Genomic DNA, 20899 nt, shown 5'->3' on the forward strand with positions numbered 1-20899 from the left:
CTCTGACAGATTAATTCCCAGTTCTAGCTCCCATTTCGATTTAACATACAGTGAATTATTCCCATTACGGTTATGCAAACTTCTATATAATCTAGAGACAGTTTTAGCTGGGGTTTGACTATATGCTCCCAAAAATACTTCAATCACTTCATTTCCTTCATCTGAGATTTGTTTCTTAATTTCTGTATCGAAGAAGTGTCTTAACTGAAGATATCTGAGTAAGTCCCAGTTTTCTAGATCAAATTCGGTTTTACACTTCTCGAAAGACTTAAAAAAGTGACCCTCCAATAGTGTGCACATGGCTGTCACACCCGTTTCCTTCCACCTTGCAAAGGTATTGTCCAATTCTCCAGGTCTGAAGCTGGGGGACTGGGCTGGCCAGATCAATAGTTTACTATCTTTTGCTAAGTTATATTTTTTAACCACTTCTTTCCAAATTATTAATGAGTTTTCTAGAATGTTGTTATCTCCCTTTAAAATTGCACGTACCTTTCCCCCTAGTAATGTCTGAGGTTGAACTTGCTCCAGACTCATCTCAATATCTTTCCATCTAGCCCGGTAGGTCGGAGAGCACCAGCAGACAACATATCTCAGTTGAGCAGCATAATAATATTCCCTGATGTTTGGTAATGCCAGGCCTCCTCTCTCTTTTCCAATCTGGAGTGTCTTGAATTTCACCCTGGGCCTGGCACCTGCCCATATAAATCGTGATATCTGTTTATCCCACGATATGAACTGAGAGTCTGGGATCTTAACCGGTAATGATAGAAAGAGGTATAACAGCCTCGGCAACACGTTCATTTTGATCACCTCTATTCTAGAACTAAAATCCATAATCAGCGTAGACCATTTTAACCAATCCTTCTTTAACTTATTATTAATAATATTATAATTTGACTCATAAATTTTGTTCTTGTCATGGGTAATTAGCACCCCAAGGTACTTAATTGAATCTGCCTCCCATTTCAATTTGTATTTTAACCTGATTGCTGTACTGGGTGAAAAGTTAAATGCCAAAACCTGAGTCTTTGTAATGTTTAGTTTATAACCTGACATCTTACCATATTCATCTAGAATTGACATAAGCTTGGGAAATGTTGAGTTTGGATTTTGTAGGAAAACAATAATGTCGTCTGCAAACAGACCTATTCTATGTTCCTCTTTTGCTACAGTGACGCCCCTCACCTCTCTACTTTCTCTAATAACTTGAGCCAGCGGCTCTATGAAAATCGCGAAGAGGGCGGGGCTAGCGCAACAACCCTGGCGAGTCCCTCTGAACAGTTTGAATCTATCCGTCAGATGGCCATTGATCTTTATTCTAGCGGTCGGGTTGTCGTATAAAGCTTGTATGCATCTTATGAATTGATCGTTGAATCCCAACCTTTCTAGTACTCTAAACAGAAAAGACCAACTGACCCGATCAAATGCTTTTTCTGCATCGAGACTCACCAGGGGTGCATTTAGATGTTGCTTGTCCACCTGTTCAATGATATGAAGAGTACGTCTGATGTTATCTTGCGTTTGTCTACCTTTTATAAACCCTGTCTGATCTTCATGTATCAAATCTGGTAAAATAGCTTCCATTCTCTTAGTCATTATAGATGTAAACAGTTTATAATCAACATTCAATATAGATATAGGGCGATAGGACTCACAATACTCTTTATTCTTCCCATCCTTTGGTAGGACCGAGATCACAGCCTCTTTCCATGATGGGGGAGCCTCAGCTTTGTCCAGTGTCCAGTTAAAGGAGTTCAGCAGGACCGAAGCGAGTTCCTCTTTAAAGATTTTATACCACTCATTTGGAAAGCCATCGCTCCCCGGGCTTTTGTTGGCTTTCAGCCTCCCAATTGCAGAGTCCAGTTCTTCTCTTGTTATGGGATCGGTCAAAGTTTCATTTTGTATCTCACCTATGGACGGGAGGTCTAATTTTAGTAGAAATTGTCTAATGCTATCTTCATTTTCCAACTCAGGTTGCGAGTATAAGTTTTCATAGTATTCTTTGAAGATTTTCTGAATCTTTTCTGGCTCATAGGTAAGTTTATTTCCCGAGGGGTCCCTAATTTTATGTATTGAATTCCTAATTTGTTGATTTTTGAGGCGTTTCGCTAAGATTTTAGTTGCCTTCGGCCCTGCTTCATAGAATGTCTGTTTTGTGAATCTCAATTTCTTCTCTATTTCATCCTTCCCCATATCTTCTATTTGCTTCCTTACTCCTTTTAACTGCTCAACCAATGCTTCATCTCCCTCTATTGGACGTCGGCTCTCTAATTCTCTCAAATTTCTCTGTAGCTCCTCATATCTTAATTTCCTGAGCTTGTTCAAATATGCCGTTTTTGATATTAGTTTCCCTCTCATTACTGCTTTGACCGTATCCCATACCAGGACTGGATTCACTTGACCATTGTCATTAACCTTTATACAATCAATGATTTCTTCTCGGATCTGCGTCACCACGTTTTCATTGTTTAGAATGCTAACGTTCAATCTCCAAAGTCCATTTCTTTGCTTATCATTCAAATGTATAGTCAGATAAATTATATTGTGATCGGATATATCCGCTGTTCCTATTGAGCAGTCCATCACCCTATATCTATCTCCAGTATTCATCAAAAAGAAATCTAGTCTAGAATGCACCCGATGTGATGCTGAGTAATGAGTGTAATCTTTAACTCCTACATTTATGTTGCTCTGGGCGTTTTTAAGATGAAAAAAGTTGAACATTTGGAGGAAAAGCGCGCTGCTGCTCGTCTTTTCACTCATCCTACCTTTTCTTCTCCCAGAGGGATCCTCAACCTCCGCTGCTGCTAGAATTGGCAATAATCTGGCTTTCATGTTGACAGTGAACAACATGAAACAGACAAAACCAGCTGGCTACCGTCCGTGTGTTCGTTGTGTCCTAATCTGTACTGCACACGACTGCAGGGGAAAACAAAATGAAGCACAAAAGAAACGCTACGTGCGCTGTGTTTTGTGCACAATGGAAGCGCTCTCAATTTCCATAGCGTTCTTACTGCACCCTGACGAAGGCACTTTCGCCGAAACATGTTGGTGTAACCATTAAAACACAGCAGAGGAGATTTTGAGTGTGCGACTTCTTTTCTTTATGTTACTTTGACTTTACATTAGTCTGCACCTCTTCAAACTTTTTGGGTGTGCTCCACTCTATATATTTTCATAGCGTTCTTACTGAAAAAAGTGCGTTGTGTGTGAACGCCGCCTAAGGCCTACAAAATAACCCTTCAGCCGGAGGCAGAACTCACCATCTTCGGCTGCTCGGAGACCTCTCTGGCCTTTCCTACAGCTGTGCAACAGTCTCTGACATTGGGGACAACTGTTGCCAAAAAAAACTCATTCTGAAAGAATGGAAGTCCCCCTCTTCACTTTCGTTTCCAACTGTGGTTGGCGAACATGATCTCTGATCCGTCACCATTGGCTGATAAAGATTCATCAGCCAATCAGGTGTGTTTGCTTTCAGCCAATCAGGTGTGAATCTGTCTAACAGAATCATACATTTGATTGACAGCTTTATCAGCCAATGGTGACGTTCGTTGACCTGCGACGTCAGGGGAGTCTCAAAATTCACCACACAGATTTCTCTCACAAATGTAGAAAGAGGTTCACAAATGAGAAGCAGTTTGTAACGGTTTGTAAATGCACATTCAGCAATTCGCATGATCTGTGAATTTATATTACAAGTGTGCCTCAAAATAATATTTGTGAAGCAGAGCGTGTGCATTTCCGAATTTATATTACAAGTTTGCATAAAAATTATATTTGTGAACCAGAGTGTGTGCATTTGCGAAACAGATTGTGTGCATTAGTGAGTCCGAAATACAACTGCGAACCAAAGAATGTGCATTTGTAAAACAGATCGTGTGCATTAGTGAGTCCGAAATACAACTGCGAAACAAAGCATGTGCATTCGTGAAAAACCCTGCGAGAGTTCATTCTATAAGAGACTGATCTGGCTCCATACTGTCCGGTCTTAACTCATTGAGTGCCAGCCACTTTTGGAGAACGGACGCTCCCAGTGCCAGAGTTTCAGAGCGTTTTCAGTGATTTCTCGAGGCCCACAGAATATTGTGTGATATTACTATGTAAACACCGAACACGCACAAAGAACGAGTTGACTCTATTGTATCATCAGCAAAAAAAAGTTTATTGATACCATTTTCCGTTCTTTAGTTATGAGCCGGAGAAGATAGGTTGTTTTGAGCAAAAACATGCGTTTCAAATTAGAAGCTATAGAGATAGGAAAGAGATATTCCACCTTTTGTGAAATGAAGCATTTCAAGCACATTCACTGACTCTGAAGATAATATTTTCTAGGGATGGGCATTTCTAGCAAAAACACTATTCGAAATTCGCTGGCCAAATTCGAATTTAATTCGAAATTCGAAAAAAAAAAAAAAATGTAAATTTTTTTTTTTTTTTTTTTTGTGAGTGAAATGTTGCATTGTCTCCCCTGATTCTAAGTCTACGGCTTTATTAATTAATATAAAAAGCTTCTGCTGTGGATTTTTAGCTCAAACAAGCATTGCACCACTGAAGTAAAGAACATGTTACATGACATTGACATTTTCGAAAATAAAAAACAGTTTTGACAATCATGAGTGGTTCATTAAATATTTAGTAGGCTCAGGTCTGAGTGCCAAAGGGGTGCCAAAGTCACCCCCTCTCCCTCTTCATGGGATTTCATCCGCCATTCATTTTTCCATAAACCTTGCTTAAAATGCTTATAAAAATTGTTTTACTTGCTCAAACCAAGCGATTTGACTATACTTAGAATCAGGGGAGACAATGCAACATTTCACTAAAAAAATATATATACCGTAAATTCCGGACTATAAGCCGCGGCTTTTTTCCCGTTTTTTGGCCTTTTTTGGCCCCTGCGGCTTATATAACGGTGCGGCTTATCTATGGATTTTTTCAGCAAACGGCCACTCGGGAACCTCCAAAATCTATGGATGTTGGTATGAGGCAGAACGAGAGCAAGACAGACATTACGAGAGCGAGACCCTGATTGGATGATGTTGCAAAAAATGTGCCTCGCGACCTGATTGGAGCACTGTGCCTACGCTCTCTCAGCCACTACGGTAAAACACCCTCCCTCCTCCCTCGCTCCGGGGGGAAAAAGGCAGCGATTGAGCCTGAAAGACAGTCTGAATGAAATTGAATGTAACATTCCCAATTCTATGTATTACATTCTAAAAAACTAACAGCAACATTTTGGAAGGCTAAGCCACACAACTAGCTCGTTGTAATCTAACATCATGCTTCAAAAGATGGAGAACTGGCTGTGTTACGACGATGGCGGCGAGAAGAAGAAGGAAAGAAGGAAATCGAGCACGTAACCTTGGCATCAGGGTGTTGACACAGAGAGCAGACGGCCGAGGTGCCGTTCAGATCCGACTGAAGGCTCAAGTTTGCCAGTGGATCCTGACAGCGTGGAGGAGTGTCAAAACATCCACGATCACCAACGGGTTCCGAAAGGCTGGACTGCTGCGTGATGAAGGAGGACGCCGCCAGCTGAGGGCCTTCAGAGGCTGTTCGATTCCGACAGTGACGAAGAGGAGTTCGTTGGTTTTGAGTGCGACAACGAAGGAGAGAGGAGAGTGGCTGACGAAGCCACCCTGAGCCTGTTCGTTTCCGACACTGAAGATGAGGACTTTGGTGGTTTTAGTACGCAGGAAGAAGACGAAGATGAGGATTAATGACTTGACTTTTCTGGTTACAGCCGTGTACTGCACCTTAGCCTAAAAGATGAAGACGAGGATTAATGACTTTTCTGGTAGGCTGATTACCGTATATTTTAAGCAGCCGTGTTACTGCAACTTTAGGCTTACGCGCTTACTGTCGTGTTACAGGCACTTTATTTTGCACTTGAAAAAAAACACATTTAATTTAGCCATTGATATTGCCTCGTCAAGCGCTGTAAGCTTTGTTTTTTGTTATGGTACTACTGTAGGCTATAATGTAGATCAGTGGTTTTCAACCTTTTTCATGCCAAGGACCCCTAAATTTACACAGCACAGTACATGTTCTGTAGCTACTATTGCACTAAATGGTAACACTTGAATACGTTATGCAAATATGCAACTTGTTTTGTTGAAATGTTAATAAATGGGAGCTTCCCCAAACAGCCATCTCTTTTCCGACAATCCCCTCTGTGCACGAACCCTTACATATGGTAATTAAACATCAAAACACCCGCGGCTTATAGACCGGTGCGGCTTATATATGTAAAAAACAGTCAACTCTGCAGGTGCGGCTTATACACCGGTGCGCCTTATAGTCCGGAATTTACGGTATATATATATATTTTTTTTTCGAATTTCGAATTTCGAATTTCAATAATAAAAGTCGACCTTGATAATAACGATTATTCGAAAATTCGAAATTCGATGCCCATCCCTAATATTTTCTGATGTAGTGACGTGGTGTAGTTGTGTGGTGCCCTGCATGCCCCACCCCCCTCTCCCCCCCTCAGCTGCAAACTCCTCCCCACACTAACACACAGCCTAACACGCACCCAGTCTATTTTCGGAGCGCTCCATTTTTGTGCGCCGGCTCCCAGCGCGACACGGAAAAGCCAAACCGGACTGCTGAGAATGGTTTGGCCCTTCAGCGTCGGGTGCTGCTTTTCTGGCGGCTAATCGTGTGGAGAAACTATGCAGACAGACAGACAGAGGCAGAGGGCCTCAGTTGTGGGCGCGGATTGACTGCTGTTCGCAGCCAACGTCAGCTCCAGACAGAGCAATCTATATGGCTCTGGCTGCAGCATGAGCGGTTTCTCTTTCATCACGGGGCTTTTTCCTGCTGTTTTCCTGACCTTCCTCTAATCTGGAGAGCACTGTCGCCACCTAATGAGTCCGTAAAATAGGTTATACACCTTCAATAGCTACAATATTTGTACAGGAGATGCCTGAGGCTTTGATCCACGTCCCACCGTCAAAAAACGCAATTGACGAACATACTCGTCCTTGGCACTCTACGTTAGTATCTGAATTGACGAACATACTCGTCCTTGGCACTCAATGAGTTAATGAATACAGCATAGAGAGCCAAAGTGGAACGTCACCTCCTGTTTCAGCACTGTACCAGAGATTTTCATCCGCCATTTATTTTCCCATAGACATTTCATAAAATGCTTATATAGTTTTACTTGTTCAAACCAAATGGTAGAGATATATATAGAAACAGGAGAGATCGCATAACATTTCACTCGGACCAAAACATAAATAAAAAAATTGGGTTTAAAGAACCGTTTGGTTTGACTGAGTAAAACTATTTTTTATAACCTTTTTACGAAATGTCTATGGGAAAATAAATTGCTGAAGAAAATCTCTGGTACAGTGCTGAAGCAGGAAGTGACGCTCACTTTGCCTCTCTATTATCATGGATCTTAAAAGACGGACCTTCCACTTCGACAGCCTTGGCTTTGGCTGCTAGTCCACAGCAAATCTCATCGATCAACCTCACAGTATCATTGTGCTCTTTACTTAAAGGAAGGCAAATAAACAAGGGAAAGACCCCAGTTTGATGCCTCGGATGTTCTCACTGGGGAATGAATCTGACTGTCTCACAATGAAGAAGAATTGAAATGTCCAACCTGCAGCATTCTCCTCCTGATTGAATGTCACGCGGAAGTTCTTCACCAGCAGCTTCCAGTCGTGGGCACGGGGGGGTTTTGGGGGGGACACCACTTTGTTGCGGGCTTCCTGTTAGAGAAACCATAGGGAGCAAAAAAAACAATGTTGATCTAATGACTGCAATATTCCCAGCGGCTGAAATACATGACACGACTGGAATCACAGATCAAAATAAACTACCCGACTGTGCGCCCAGCAAACTTGCGTCTTTCAAGTTCGAAGACGATAGGTTTCTAATAGAAATAGGTTTCTAATAGAAACCTATTTTAAATTAACGTAATGTTGTGGCAAATGTCTATGCAAATGTGTTCTTTATTTCCTCTTTGGTACTTGCGGTATTTTGGATCACACACACAAAACGGTTGCAATGGTATACTTTTATTTTGAAATTCGTAATGGGACGTTTAGGTTTTATTCTTTCTGACTTAACCGTGAGCAACCGGCAAAGCGTCTGCTTCCCTCATTCACGTGTGCCTTGGTGTCAGAAATATCTATTGTATGAAGACTAGCTATTTGACTGCTTTTGGCTCATTGCCTCGTAGTTTTCCATTGGATATTGATGGGATTCCACATGCATGTGAGTTGAGTTGAGTTGGGTCGTTGAACCAGTTTACACTACAAGAGAAATTCAAACATGTTTGATATAATCGTTGTGGCTCCGACTGGCTCTGACTGGAGTCGGGAGGCAGTTTACACTTGACGATTATAAATCTGTACCCATAATACACTAACAGATTTTGCTGCTAATTGGCACAACTGCCCACAACAACTGCAGACTAGAGTCAACAAAGACAGACTGAGCCCAACTCAGGGAAACTCTTGTAGTGTATTTTAGGTATTAGTCTCGTGTGTTGATCAGTTGTGATTAAAGGGTTGGGTGGGCCCAGGAAAATTTTCAGATTTCAAAGTGGGCCGCGGCATTCTTAAGTTTGGGAACCCCTGGATTAAACGATTAATTTTGACACCCCTACTGAAGACGTCATAACACTGCGCTGCGTTTGCCTTGCACCTCGTTTGCCTTGTGGCAGCTCTGAAGATATCATAACACTGTGCTGCATTTGCCTTGCACCTCGAGTGTGGAAGCTCTGAAGACGTCATAACACTGTGCTGCGTTTGCCTTGCACTGTAGTGTGGCAGCTCTGAAGACGTCATAACACTGTGCTGCGTTTGCCTTGCACTGCAGTGTGGAAGCTCTGAAGACATCATAACACTGTGCTGCGTTTGCCTTGCACTGCAGTGTGGAAGCTCTGAAGACATCATAACACTGTGCTGCGTTTGCCTTGCACTGCAGTGTGGAAGCTCTGAAGACATCATAACACTGTGCTGCGTTTGCCTTGCACTGCAGTGTGGAAGCTCTGAAGACGTCATAACACTGTGCTGCGTTTGCCTTGCACTGTAGTGTGGCAGCTCTGAAGACATCATAACACTGTGCTGCGTTTGCCTTGCACTGCAGTGTGGCAGCTCTGAAGACGTCATAACACTGTGCTGCGTTTGCCTTGCACTGCAGTGTGGCAGCTCTGAAGACGTCATAACACTGTGCTGCATTTGCCTTGCACTGCAGTGTGGCAGCTCTGAAGACGTCATAACACTGTGCTGCATTTGCCTTGCACTGCAGTGTGGAAGCTCTGAAGACGTCATAACACTGTGCTGCGTTTGCCTTGCACTGTAGTGTGGCAGCTCTGAAGACGTCATAACACTGTGCTGCGTTTGCCTTGCACTGCAGTGTGGCAGCTCTGAAGACGTCATAACACTGTGCTGCATTTGCCTTGCACTGCAGTGTGGCAGCTCTGAAGACGTCATAACACTGTGCTGCATTTGCCTTGCACTGTAGTGCGGATGCTCTGAAGACGTCATAACACTGTGCTGCGTTTGCCTTGCACTGTAGTGTGGCAGCTCTGAAGACATCATAACACTGTGCTGCGTTTGCCTTGCACTGCAGTGTGGAAGCTCTGAAGACGTCATAACACTGTGCTGCGTTTGCCTTGCACTGCAGTGTGGCAGCTCTGAAGACGTCATAACACTGTGCTGCGTTTGCCTTGCACTGTAGTGTGGATGCTCTGAAGACGTCATAACACTGCGCTGCGTTTGCCTTGCACTGTAGTGTGGGAGATCTGAAGACATCATAACACTGTGCTGCGTTTGCCTTGCACTGCAGTGTGGCAGCTCTGAAGACGTCATAACACTGTGCTGCGTTTGCCTTGCACTGCAGTGTGGCAGCTCTGAAGACGTCATAACACTGTGCTGCGTTTGCCTTGCACTGCAGTGTGGAAGCTCTGAAGACGTCATAACACTGTGCTGCGTTTGCCTTGCACTGTAGTGTGGCAGCTCTGAAGACATCATAACACTGTGCTGCGTTTGCCTTGCACTGCAGTGTGGCAGCTCTGAAGACGTCATAACACTGTGCTGCGTTTGCCTTGCACTGTAGTGTGGCAGCTCTGAAGATGTCATAATGCCCAAATTCCACTGAGTCCGGGTTCGGTCCGTCTGCGCTCAGGTACGGCTTCGGAGCCGATACGTTTCCACTCTAATCAATGTGTCAACTTCCACCAACTCCACTGCGTTGCGTGTCTACTCCGTCCCAGCTCCGACGATCCGGAGCTCTCCGAAGCAGATACGCAAGGCTTCTATTTTTCACGGATGTCGGAGCAAAGCCGCAGCAAGTTGGGCGGAGCCAGGCCTGGAGTCAACAGGTCAGAGGTGCTTACAGCACTCAAGATCAAGAGGACAAACAAACACGGATGAGGAAAAGTTCATCATTGAAGTGGAAAACCACAAAATAATACAGTTGGGAACAATGATCTTCTGCCTGTTTGTTGTTGTATTTATCCCACATACAAATTGATTTCACCGCGAGAACCTGTCGGTCTCGTCACTCCAGCTGTCTGGCGGGGCGGAGCCGTGACATGCTCTGCACGCAGCCGGTTAGTGTTGGCGGAGCACGGAGCATGGAGCAAAACCGGAGCACAGCCGCAACACAATGCAAATGCACTCAGTGGAATCCCGGTGTAACACTGTGCTGCGTTTGCCTTGCACTGCAGTGTGGCAGCTCTGAAGACGTCATAACACTGTGCTGCGTTTGCCTTGCACTGCAGTGTGGCAGCTCTGAAGACATCATAACACTGTGCTGCGTTTGCCTTGCACTGCAGTGTGGCAGCTCTGAAGACATCATAACACTGTGCTGCGTTTGCCTTGCACTGCAGTGTGGCAGCTCTGAAGACATCATAACACTGTGCTGCGTTTGCCTTGCACTGCAGTGTGGCAGCTCTGAAGACGTCATAACACTGTGCTGCGTTTGCCTTGCACTGCAGTGTGGCAGCTCTGAAGACGTCATAACACTGTGCTGCGTTTGCCTTGCACTGCAGTGTGGCAGCTCTGAAGACGTCATAACACTGTGCTGCGTTTGCCTTGCACTGCAGTGTGGCAGCTCTGAAGACGTCATAACACTGTGCTGCGTTTGCCTTGCACTGCAGTGTGGCAGCTCTGAAGACGTCATAACACTGTGCTGCGTTTGCCTTGCACTGCAGTGTGGCAGCTCTGAAGACGTCATAACACTGTGCTGCGTTTGCCTTGGACTGCAGTGTGGCAGCTCTGAAGACGTCATAACACTGTGCTGCATTTGCCTTGGACTGCAGTGTGGCAGCTCTGAAGACGTCATAACACTGTGCTGCGTTTGCCTTGCACTGCAGTGTGGCAGCTCTGAAGACGTCATAACACTGTGCTGCGTTTGCCTTGCACTGCAGTGTGGCAGCTCTGAAGATGTCATGCTTCACCTTGACCTCTGAGGGCTGAGCAGGCCTGCAGCTCAGCAGCAGAGAGGGCCGCGCCGCACACATCAGCTGCTTCAGCATCTCCTTTACTGCTGCTACGCTGGAGCCTCTGGCCTTGTCCTGACAGAGAGTCACATGAGTCACATGAGTCAAATGACACACTGCAAAAAGCAGAAGAATGATTAATTGACAGACATGGATTATATTCTCTACCTCACTTTGACTTTGATTTGATTTTCACAATCCATTCAGAAGAAATTCTTTCATGTTTGACATTCGTACCCTTGGAGATCTTAACTAAAATAAGAGTAAAGAGTATTGTAAAATCTTCACATCATCACATTGCTTTTAATGATACTGGGCCATTCACAGGCAATAGTGGATTATCAGACTATGGTGTTTTGCGATGCAATGAATGAATGAAAACCCACCTTTAGAATAATATAGCATTACAAAATAAGAAATTGATGGAAATGGTTGCAATTAGTGCCTCCTGGGCAGATCTGTTTTATCCTTTCATTTATTTTCATGATTTATTCGTAAACTTTTTCCATTTTTCCCTTTCTCTCAACAAGTACCCCCTGTAATACTGTCACGTACCCTTATGGCTCATTTCCACCACATTTTACTGCCCTGCACAGCTCGTCACCAGTCGGCTCTAATCGTTTCAGCCCGATGGACGTTTTGCTTCCACCGCGGATCATCTGCCCCCACCCACCCCCGCCCACAGCTGGTCGTCATAGCGACCGCATATCTGTCCTTCGCTTATAGCCGAAGTAGGCTATAACATAACGTTACAATTAAATCCATCCACAGAACTTTTAAACTGTTTATGAAATACTGGTGCCTCTAAATGACCTACAGTGTACATGGGCAAATGTGACAAGCGGCCAGGAGAATGGATATCACTTTGTAGTTAGTCAAACTCACAGGCATGCGCTGCGCTGTGCGGGGACGGGAGAGGCGCAACAGAGTGAATGAAGCCTGTACCCCGCGGCCTCTGACACCAGGCAAGACCGCGGCTTCACCAAACACCCGCTGCAGCCTAGCGGAGCGCTGCAGCCTGCACTCAGCTACAGAGCTTCCTGACTCCCTGAGCAGCAAACTTTTTTCTAATTGAACACCCGCCACGATTTTATTTCACCGGAGGCGAAGGCAGCAACACAAAAGACTGATGGAAATATACATAACAGAAGAGAAGGTAAGCCCACTAAACTGGTATGCAGCCGCCAGCATTGCAGTCAGTAGACAGAGTAAACACGATTCTGCCTGACCAATCAGTCGTCTACAATGTTTTCACGTCACCGTATGAACCCAGGTTCGCAGAATAGAACCCCGACGAGGCAGGAACGAAAAGTAGCACGACTCAGCCCCAAATCAAACCGGGCTGGGCCGGTTTTTACCGGTGGAATGAGACCATTTATCGAGTCGAGCGGAGCGGGACCGCGCTACTACCTGCGGTGGAATTGGGCCATTAGTGGTACACATACCCCAGGTTGGGCACCACTGTCACTGATATTGATATTAGACTATTGAACCTTGAATCCTTTGTTTGGACTCCTCACCTATCCCCTTTTTTAACATGACAATCTAAGAAAATAAATTTAAATTCAGAAAGATTATTGTAGACTAGACTCATATTCAGCTCATTAAAGATGATTGCCATTGTCAGTTTCTTATTGTTTTGGTTGCATTCCATGGTCCGAGTCCTGTCCACCACATTACCTGGGGGAAGGTGGGTGTGAGCTGCAGGTCCCATGTCTCCAGGTGGGACACTCCCCAGTTGAGCTTGACCATACTGTCAGCTTCTTGCATCTGTAGGTCAAGCTGGGGAACAACAGAGAGAAGATCATGATGCCTTAGGGTGCCACAGTGATTGTAGGCAGGGCTAGTCAGTCTCACTGGCATCCCTTGACATTTGATGGCAATTTGAAATTTTATTTTAGATTTTTGACTGAAAATGGGTTGGTCACATGGCCGTCTACAGCAGCATCACTATTTATTCTTAACATATCAACGTATCATAAATCAGTTTCGGAATGTATTTTCAATTAAATAAACAGCGCTAAACGCCCAGGACTATACTGGCAGCCAAAGGTAACTAATACAACTGCTAAAACAACTGTATTCCTGTGGGCTTTTGGTCCCACTGTGGAAAGAAATCAACGTGTGCTTGTGTAGGGTGGAGTAACCGTTGGTGGGATGACTCACAAAATGCGCCCACATATTAATCATTTATCAATGATTAAAATGTCACCTCCACAGGACTGTTTGTAACGGTATTAACGTTTGACTGAAATCAGTCTGTGGACTGAGCTCTGCCACGCATGCGGGTAGACTCTGTACACCTCGGTGAATTACTCGTGAATTTTCTGACTGAAGTCAGGTCAAACTCAGGATACTAGGGATAATTGTATGTTTAATAAGGAATATGCTATTTGCACCTATATGTCAAATACGCCGAATTTAAAATGTTTAAGCACGGCTAAAGTATGCACAGGACATGTGCACCTATGTGCAGTGAATATGCCACTGTCTCTGACTTGTCTTATCACTATACTGCCTTATTGCTTGTTGTGTCTCTTGTTGTTTTTGCACTCATATGCCCTACATTTGTACTATGTTGTAAACGGAGTCCACAGCACAAGAATTTCACACGTGATACTTGTACCATGGAGTGACAATAAAAATCTTGAATCTTGAATCAGCCGAGCAGCATTTTGGTAAACAAACCGCATTTCCAGGGGAAAACGGCACCTTATGGAGCTGCCTTGAATGTCTCACTCTAGCCGCGGCTATGTTGTTTACATTTTAAAAACTGTGATGGTTCACACAACTTTAACATGACATGCATATATACATCAGACTCTTGAGCCACTTCTGCTCTCACTCAGAATGTCAAAAATATAAGCGATGTGACGTATAGTTTTTGAGACATGAACGTTTGTTTGGCACAACTCGTACTAGTTAACAGCCGCGCTTCCGGGGGATTTTGTGGGGTCGCGACGTCACGCCGATTCCTCGTATAAAGTAAAGTATAACTTCAGGATGCATTTGTTTACAGTTATTCTTTGGAATTTTGTATGCAAATAAATGAATACATCGATTTTTTCTAACGTTTGTTTATGATCAACTTTGGCAACATAAGAATGAATCGTTGTCATGCCGGTAAAGCTGATTCAAATAGAAATTGAGAGTAAGAGACAGAGAGAAAGAGAGAGTGAGAGAGAGAGAGAGTGCGAGTAAGAAAGACACACAGAGAGAGAGAGAGATACAGAGAACAGACTGGACCATCCTGTCCCAGCATGCCTGGATTCCAGTGTGAATGTACGGCCGCCTCTGTGATGCCAAACAAAGGCCTCATCAGATAGCAATGGAGAATGCCTAGATGGATCCGGTGGCACAATATCACGGAGAGGCTGGATCAGTAACACAAACAGTTTTAAACAGTAGGATACTTGATAAATATAATAGTGTCATTTGTTTGGAAACAAATCCAATCTTTTTTTCTCATAAAGAATCGTCGTCTTCCTCCCACTCATTTCTCTCGCCACAGTACATTAACTGAAGAAATTATAAATAAATGGTCAACAAGCTACGCTATCACCTTCATAACACCCTACAAGCAAAATGGCTGAAGGGCTAACAGCAAGGAAATAGAGTGTTGCTTCATCATACTAAAAGCTATGTAAATACAACAGCGTGTTTGCTCTGCCGGAACAGGCTTTTCATAGAAGAGCATTACGTATGGAGCAAGAATGTCACGTGGGTTTCCCCTGCATTGCACGCAATAGGCCGTGGAGTACAGTACAGTTAGTGACATAAGTGTTTAATGATAAATTACACTGAGCAGCGAGCACTAATAATGTAACTGTCTGTGTGTTATTCTTCACTCCAAATCAATGGCTTGGGCTTCCGCTCCACATGTCCCCTGCAGTCATCCAGAACATAAGCCAGGAGCATTCTAGCTTTGGATGGGAGTCAAAGGCGTTTAACAAATGCTTTAGTGGATGGACGGAGACATTTCCAGACCAAGCCTAAACAGAGAGGGCGGGGGGTAGACAGGACAGAGAGGGCGGGGGGTAGACAGGAGGGCTCCATGTATGGATCCCCGACAACAACAAAACAAACAACAACAAAAAACATCCCCAACTCTAATCCGGACTTGAGCCTTCTAGCGTCTCACTGAGGTCGTATTTATGGCACAGGGAAGATCAGGCGCACAGTTGTAAGTAACAAGCACCTTATTGGTTTAAAAATAGCCTTTTTTTCAATTGGGTTAACTTGCATAAATACTGTATCAGTGACGACTTAACACAAAACCTTCAAACAAGAGCAAAGCTTACCAGAGCCTAATAAACTACTTGCACAACTCCACTACTTCCTGAAATTAGTAGGGCATCTTGGTTTCCTGTCCTACACTATTGGATGAACTGATTAATGTCAGGTGTGTCTGACTGCTGCAGTCACAACAACAGTGATCAGGCACACCTGACATTAATCAGTTCATCCAATTGTGTAGGACAGGAAACCAAGATGCCCTACTCACTTCAGGAAGTAGTGGAGTTGTGCAAGTAGTCTATTGCACTACCCACAACATATCGACACATCGACATTGCATTCCACTTTCATGATAAATAAATAAACAAACCGATGAATAGATAAATAAATAGATAAATAAACTCTTCAAAAAAAGTTCGGAAACGTTATTTCAGTCGATTATTTCTCCCCTTTACTAATATCAATTGGTATTGTATTTTATATCCTTGGAAAGCCGGATTAGTCACCTTTACAATGAAGTACAACTTGTAAGGATCATGCATTCATGGAATGAGCAACACAGCTAACCGTGTGGGTAGCGCCCCCAGAAAATGTGCCAAAATCCCCTGCAATATTCTTCTGTTGGTATTCACTCTTGTTTTGAGTTGCTTGGTGGATTGGATGATTGCACTCTCCCACAGTAATAAGGAAAAAACAACACATATTGGCCATTTTTACACTTTATTCATTTGACACTGTCAGGGACCTCAGTAGCGTGTGGAAGATCCATACGCAGCCACAACAGCTTGGCACCTCCTCCTCATGCTGGTCACCAACCTAGCCACAATTTGCTGTGGGATGGCATCCCATTCCTGTTGTCTTCCTGGGAGGCCTGTCTTTGACTTCACCAGTCTCACAGAACTTGGTGCTAAGTCTGGAAATGGTACCAGGGCTGACACCAAATAATGCTGCCACTCTGCGTACCAGAACACCAGCTTCTAGTTACCCTATTGCACGGGCCTTATCCTGAAGGGACAAACGTGGCATGTTGATGCTTGGAGCACACACAAACTCAACAAAGTTGCAGCAGCCATACACACAAGTGCTGTCAATTAGGTGCCAATGAGTGACTGGCACACACCTGTGACTGGCACACACCTGTGACTGGCACACACCTGTGACTGGCACACACCTGTGACTGACACACACCTGTGACTGGCACACACCTGTGACTGGCACACACCTGTGACTGGCACACACCTGTGACTGGCACACACCTGTGACTGACACACACCTGTGACTGACACACACCTGTGACTGGCACACACCTGTGACTGGCACACACCTGCCAGCACTTGAAGCTCAAAACAAGAGTGAATACCAACAGAACAATATTGCAGGGGATTTTGGCACATTTTTTGGGGGCGCTACCCACAGCTGTGTTGCTCATTCCATGAATGCACGATCCTTACAAGTTGTACTTTGTTGTAAAGGTGACTAATCAGGCTTTTCAACTATATAAAATACAATACCAATTGGTATTATTAAAGGGGAGAAATAATTGACCGAAATAACGTTTCTGAACTTTTTGGAGGAGTATAAATCAATCAATCAATCAATCAATCAATCAGGTAAACCACTGCAATTTTCCGGGGGGCTGTGTCATCATTCCGGCCCTTCATGAGCATCAGTTGTGCCCATGAGAAAGGAGAATTCAGAGGAAGTGGGACGAGCGTTCCCGGGAATGAGCCTGACAGTGATTTAAATGAGGTCTTCGGGACATTTGCCCAGCACAGAAAGATACCTCAAACCATTTCATCTAATTTTCCTGCGAGCGGTGAGCCAATCCCGGGCAGCGCGTCATGTCCAATCAAACCTATTCAAAACCAACCAAGATGCCTTTCACGGGATACAACAAACCTAGTGTTCTGACTTCTTAGTATTGTGGAGACTCCAGCAATGTACAAATGAACACTATTGCTCCTTTTATTGTTATTATGAAGTTCATGACTTTAACAGATGTGCTGGAACTGTAAAGGGCTTTACCTGCAGCTCCAGGGAAGCTATCCTGACTGTATATTTACAGGGTTCTGGTGTGGATGTGGCTGCATCGACAGAGAACTGCAGCTTTTCCCCAACCACCTTACAGCGAGCAGCCTGTAGGAAAGACCAAACACTCACATAACCACCTTACAGCGAGCAGCCTGTAGGAAAGACCAAACACTCACAAGGATGCATTAGATTCAGGCTGAGCTACTGACAATGCTCCAGTTAAAAAGGAGGTGGATGCATTTTTCTCACCCAACTCACATGTGTTTGTACCATTTTGTATGCAGTGAACCATAAGGTGTTGTGTGTTCATCCATGTGTGAAAGTCTATCACCAGGAGGACCACACTGACTGAACCCAAAATGGATTTGCAGCACTGCTGCAAACTGTGTGCAGAGCTCTTGTCTATGCAAGGAACCAGTGGCTCAAATGGGCTGAAACCAATTCGATTGGATTATCGATTGTACTTTTACAACATGAACTTTTCCTGCAACGCTGATTCACTGACAAAATATTTCCATCGTGAAACCCCTTCACACAGAGTTGGGAAAACTCAACATTTCTATTAGTTTACTTACACAATCATATTGCACAAGTATACAGTAAATCGCCTACATGCCAAAGGAAGGCATCTGCAAGGCAGCGCTACTGTCTTCTTTCATTTGAAACACATGATCTTCTGCTGGAGAGTAACGTCTTCTTCAACTCATTAATGTGCGCTCCCAACCAATAATGCGTGTGTGTGTGTGTGTGTGTGTGTGTGTGTGTGTGTGTGTGTGTGTGTGTGTGTGTGTGTGTGTGTGTGTGTGTGTGTGTGTGTGTGCTATCAGTTCACTGTGAGTAAGGGGAAATCTGAACATAAAAATAGGTGCTGGTGCGCATTCCTGCCTGCCTGGTCCTCCTTAGTGCTGAGCTGGACAGCTATGTAAGCTTCTTAGAACACAACACACACACACACACACACACACACACACACACACACACACACACACACACACACACACACACACACACACACACACACACACACACACACACACACAAACACACACACAAACACACACACACACACACAAACACACACACACACACACACACACACACACACACACACAAACACACACACACACACAAACACTCACAAACACACACACACAAACACACACACACACACACACACACACACACACACACACACAAACACACACACACAAACACACACTCACAGTCTGCATATGCGAGGATAAGCCTCTGTTCATTAAACTCACCGCATTAAACAACAGAGCACCTGGGATCTTGGTCCACATCACGGACTCTGTCACAATGAAAATGCTGAGCTTGCACTGAAAGCAAAGCCAACCAGGCTACCAGCACAACATCCAATCTGTCCTTGTATGAACTCACTTGGTGGGGTTCGGGGGTCCATTAGCTCTGCATTTGCACGATTTATCCCCCCCAAAAAACGGATGAAAAAATAAGGATGATACTGACTTTTTCAGGCATATCAACAGAGTAGAGCCCGACCGATATATCGGTCCACCGATATTTTGTATTTTTTCAAGTTAAAAAGTTTTTTTTCAAGTAAGTTTAGCATGTTCTGTAGATTAGATTTTTTTCATAACTCAAGTTATATTTTATATTTGTTCTATTTGTGCGTTTCCATTTCTAATTACAATTATTAAATTCCCAGTGAAGTTTACCATTTCATTGCATTGATGTCATTTTGGACAACAAAGTTTATTGATAAGCTGTAAAATATCCTGGCTACATTACATATCTCAAGTCATGTCAAGTGTTTGATATTTGAGGGATCATTGCAAAAAAAAAAGCAATATAATGTGTATATATAATAGAAGAATATTGGCCGATATATCGATATCGGAATTGTTTTACTCCCTAACATCGGTATCGGCCTCAAAAATCCAGTATGGGTCGGGCTCTGCAACAGAGCACAGAAAGACACCACTTCATGATTCAAAGACACAGTCATTGATAGTTTCTTGTGTCTTGCGAATTTTTTTGCAAGGGGCATGTGCAGAACTTGATCAAATGCTTAAATAAATCTCCAGATACCGCATTGCCTCTAGTGAGATGACCCAAGTGCGCCCTGCAACTCAAGTACCAACGTTGGTAAGACTCAGACAGTGGCCACTGCAGTGCAGACTGTTCAAAGTTGTTGAGCAAACCCGTCTGCAGTGAATGAGAGGAGGGTAGATTGATTTGAGGACAGGCTGCTAGGTCAATAGAGGATATAAACAAGGAAATGAGAAATCTATACGCATGTGCTATTATGAAACGGATGAAATGAAGGCCCGAGCTGTCACAGGGAAACAAATGCTCACTTTTTCTGTTATGTAGTTGGAGGAGGAGGAGGATGTGGCACGGGTGCTCAACAATGGCACAATTGATCATGAATTCTTCCGGGAGAAATAGGATCAGAGGAAAGAAAACAACACAAAAAGCCACAAAAATGCTGTTTTTAAATGAAGTAACCCAGTTAAATCTGTATAGGTAACTACAGTAATACAAACAAAGAAACTCTATCATGCATACAGTAGTGTACCTACCTTGTGCCCAGCAGACTTCTGGAAGCTGCAGACTTGGCTGACCACCAGCTCTGATGCCTGAAGACCATTCTCTTCAAATGTCAACAGAGCAGGACCCTGCAGGGGGATGACAAGTCAAAAAACATGTAATTTAAAGCAACAGCAAACATCTATCGCAGCACTCAGGGGCAAGGCAGTGTGTGACGTGTAGGAAGTCGTTGCCAATAAACGAGCAATGATCAGGCCTAGAAAGCATGAAACTTTGTCTGAAATTGGCAGCATCAAAGCAGCTGTTCTGACTTGATCATTGCGGAATAATAAAAGCTAGTAGATGCAGGGGTGTTGCAAGGTGTATAATCTGTGTTGTTAGCAATGCATTTAAAGAGAGGCCAAAGTACTGTGAGAAGAACAGTGTCAACCATTAAACTTGTGTCATATGTCAGTCAAGAGGTTGGCCAAGATTTAATTGAAGGTGACTTGGTCTTTTGGACAGCCTGCAAAAGAAAACCTGTCGATGAACATATATGAGTAGATGTGTTACCATATGTTACCCCAGTCCTGGTTTTGTATTGGTTGACAATACATGCCTGAAGTGTTACATAGCATACTAGAGTGATGTGGA

General features: G+C 43.9%; 1 protein-coding gene across 1 annotated transcript in view; it reads right to left on the reverse strand.

The window, feature by feature from the left end:
- Positions 1 to 20899, reverse strand: part of c2cd2 (C2 calcium dependent domain containing 2) — a 36400-nt gene that overhangs the window by 14395 nt on the left and 1106 nt on the right. Inside the window, exons 2-6 of the mRNA XM_083649757.1 lie at positions 20299 to 20394; positions 17729 to 17839; positions 13148 to 13249; positions 11426 to 11542; positions 7616 to 7724 (exon numbers count right to left, since the gene is read on the reverse strand). Coding sequence (XP_083505883.1) covers positions 7616 to 7724; positions 11426 to 11542; positions 13148 to 13249; positions 17729 to 17839; positions 20299 to 20394 — 535 coding nt within the window. The remainder of the gene's footprint in view (positions 1 to 7615; positions 7725 to 11425; positions 11543 to 13147; positions 13250 to 17728; positions 17840 to 20298; positions 20395 to 20899) is intronic.

This window comes from Poromitra crassiceps (assembly GCF_964638095.1).
Source record: "Poromitra crassiceps genome assembly, chromosome: 1".
NCBI classification, from domain to species: Eukaryota; Metazoa; Chordata; class Actinopteri; order Beryciformes; family Melamphaidae; genus Poromitra; species Poromitra crassiceps.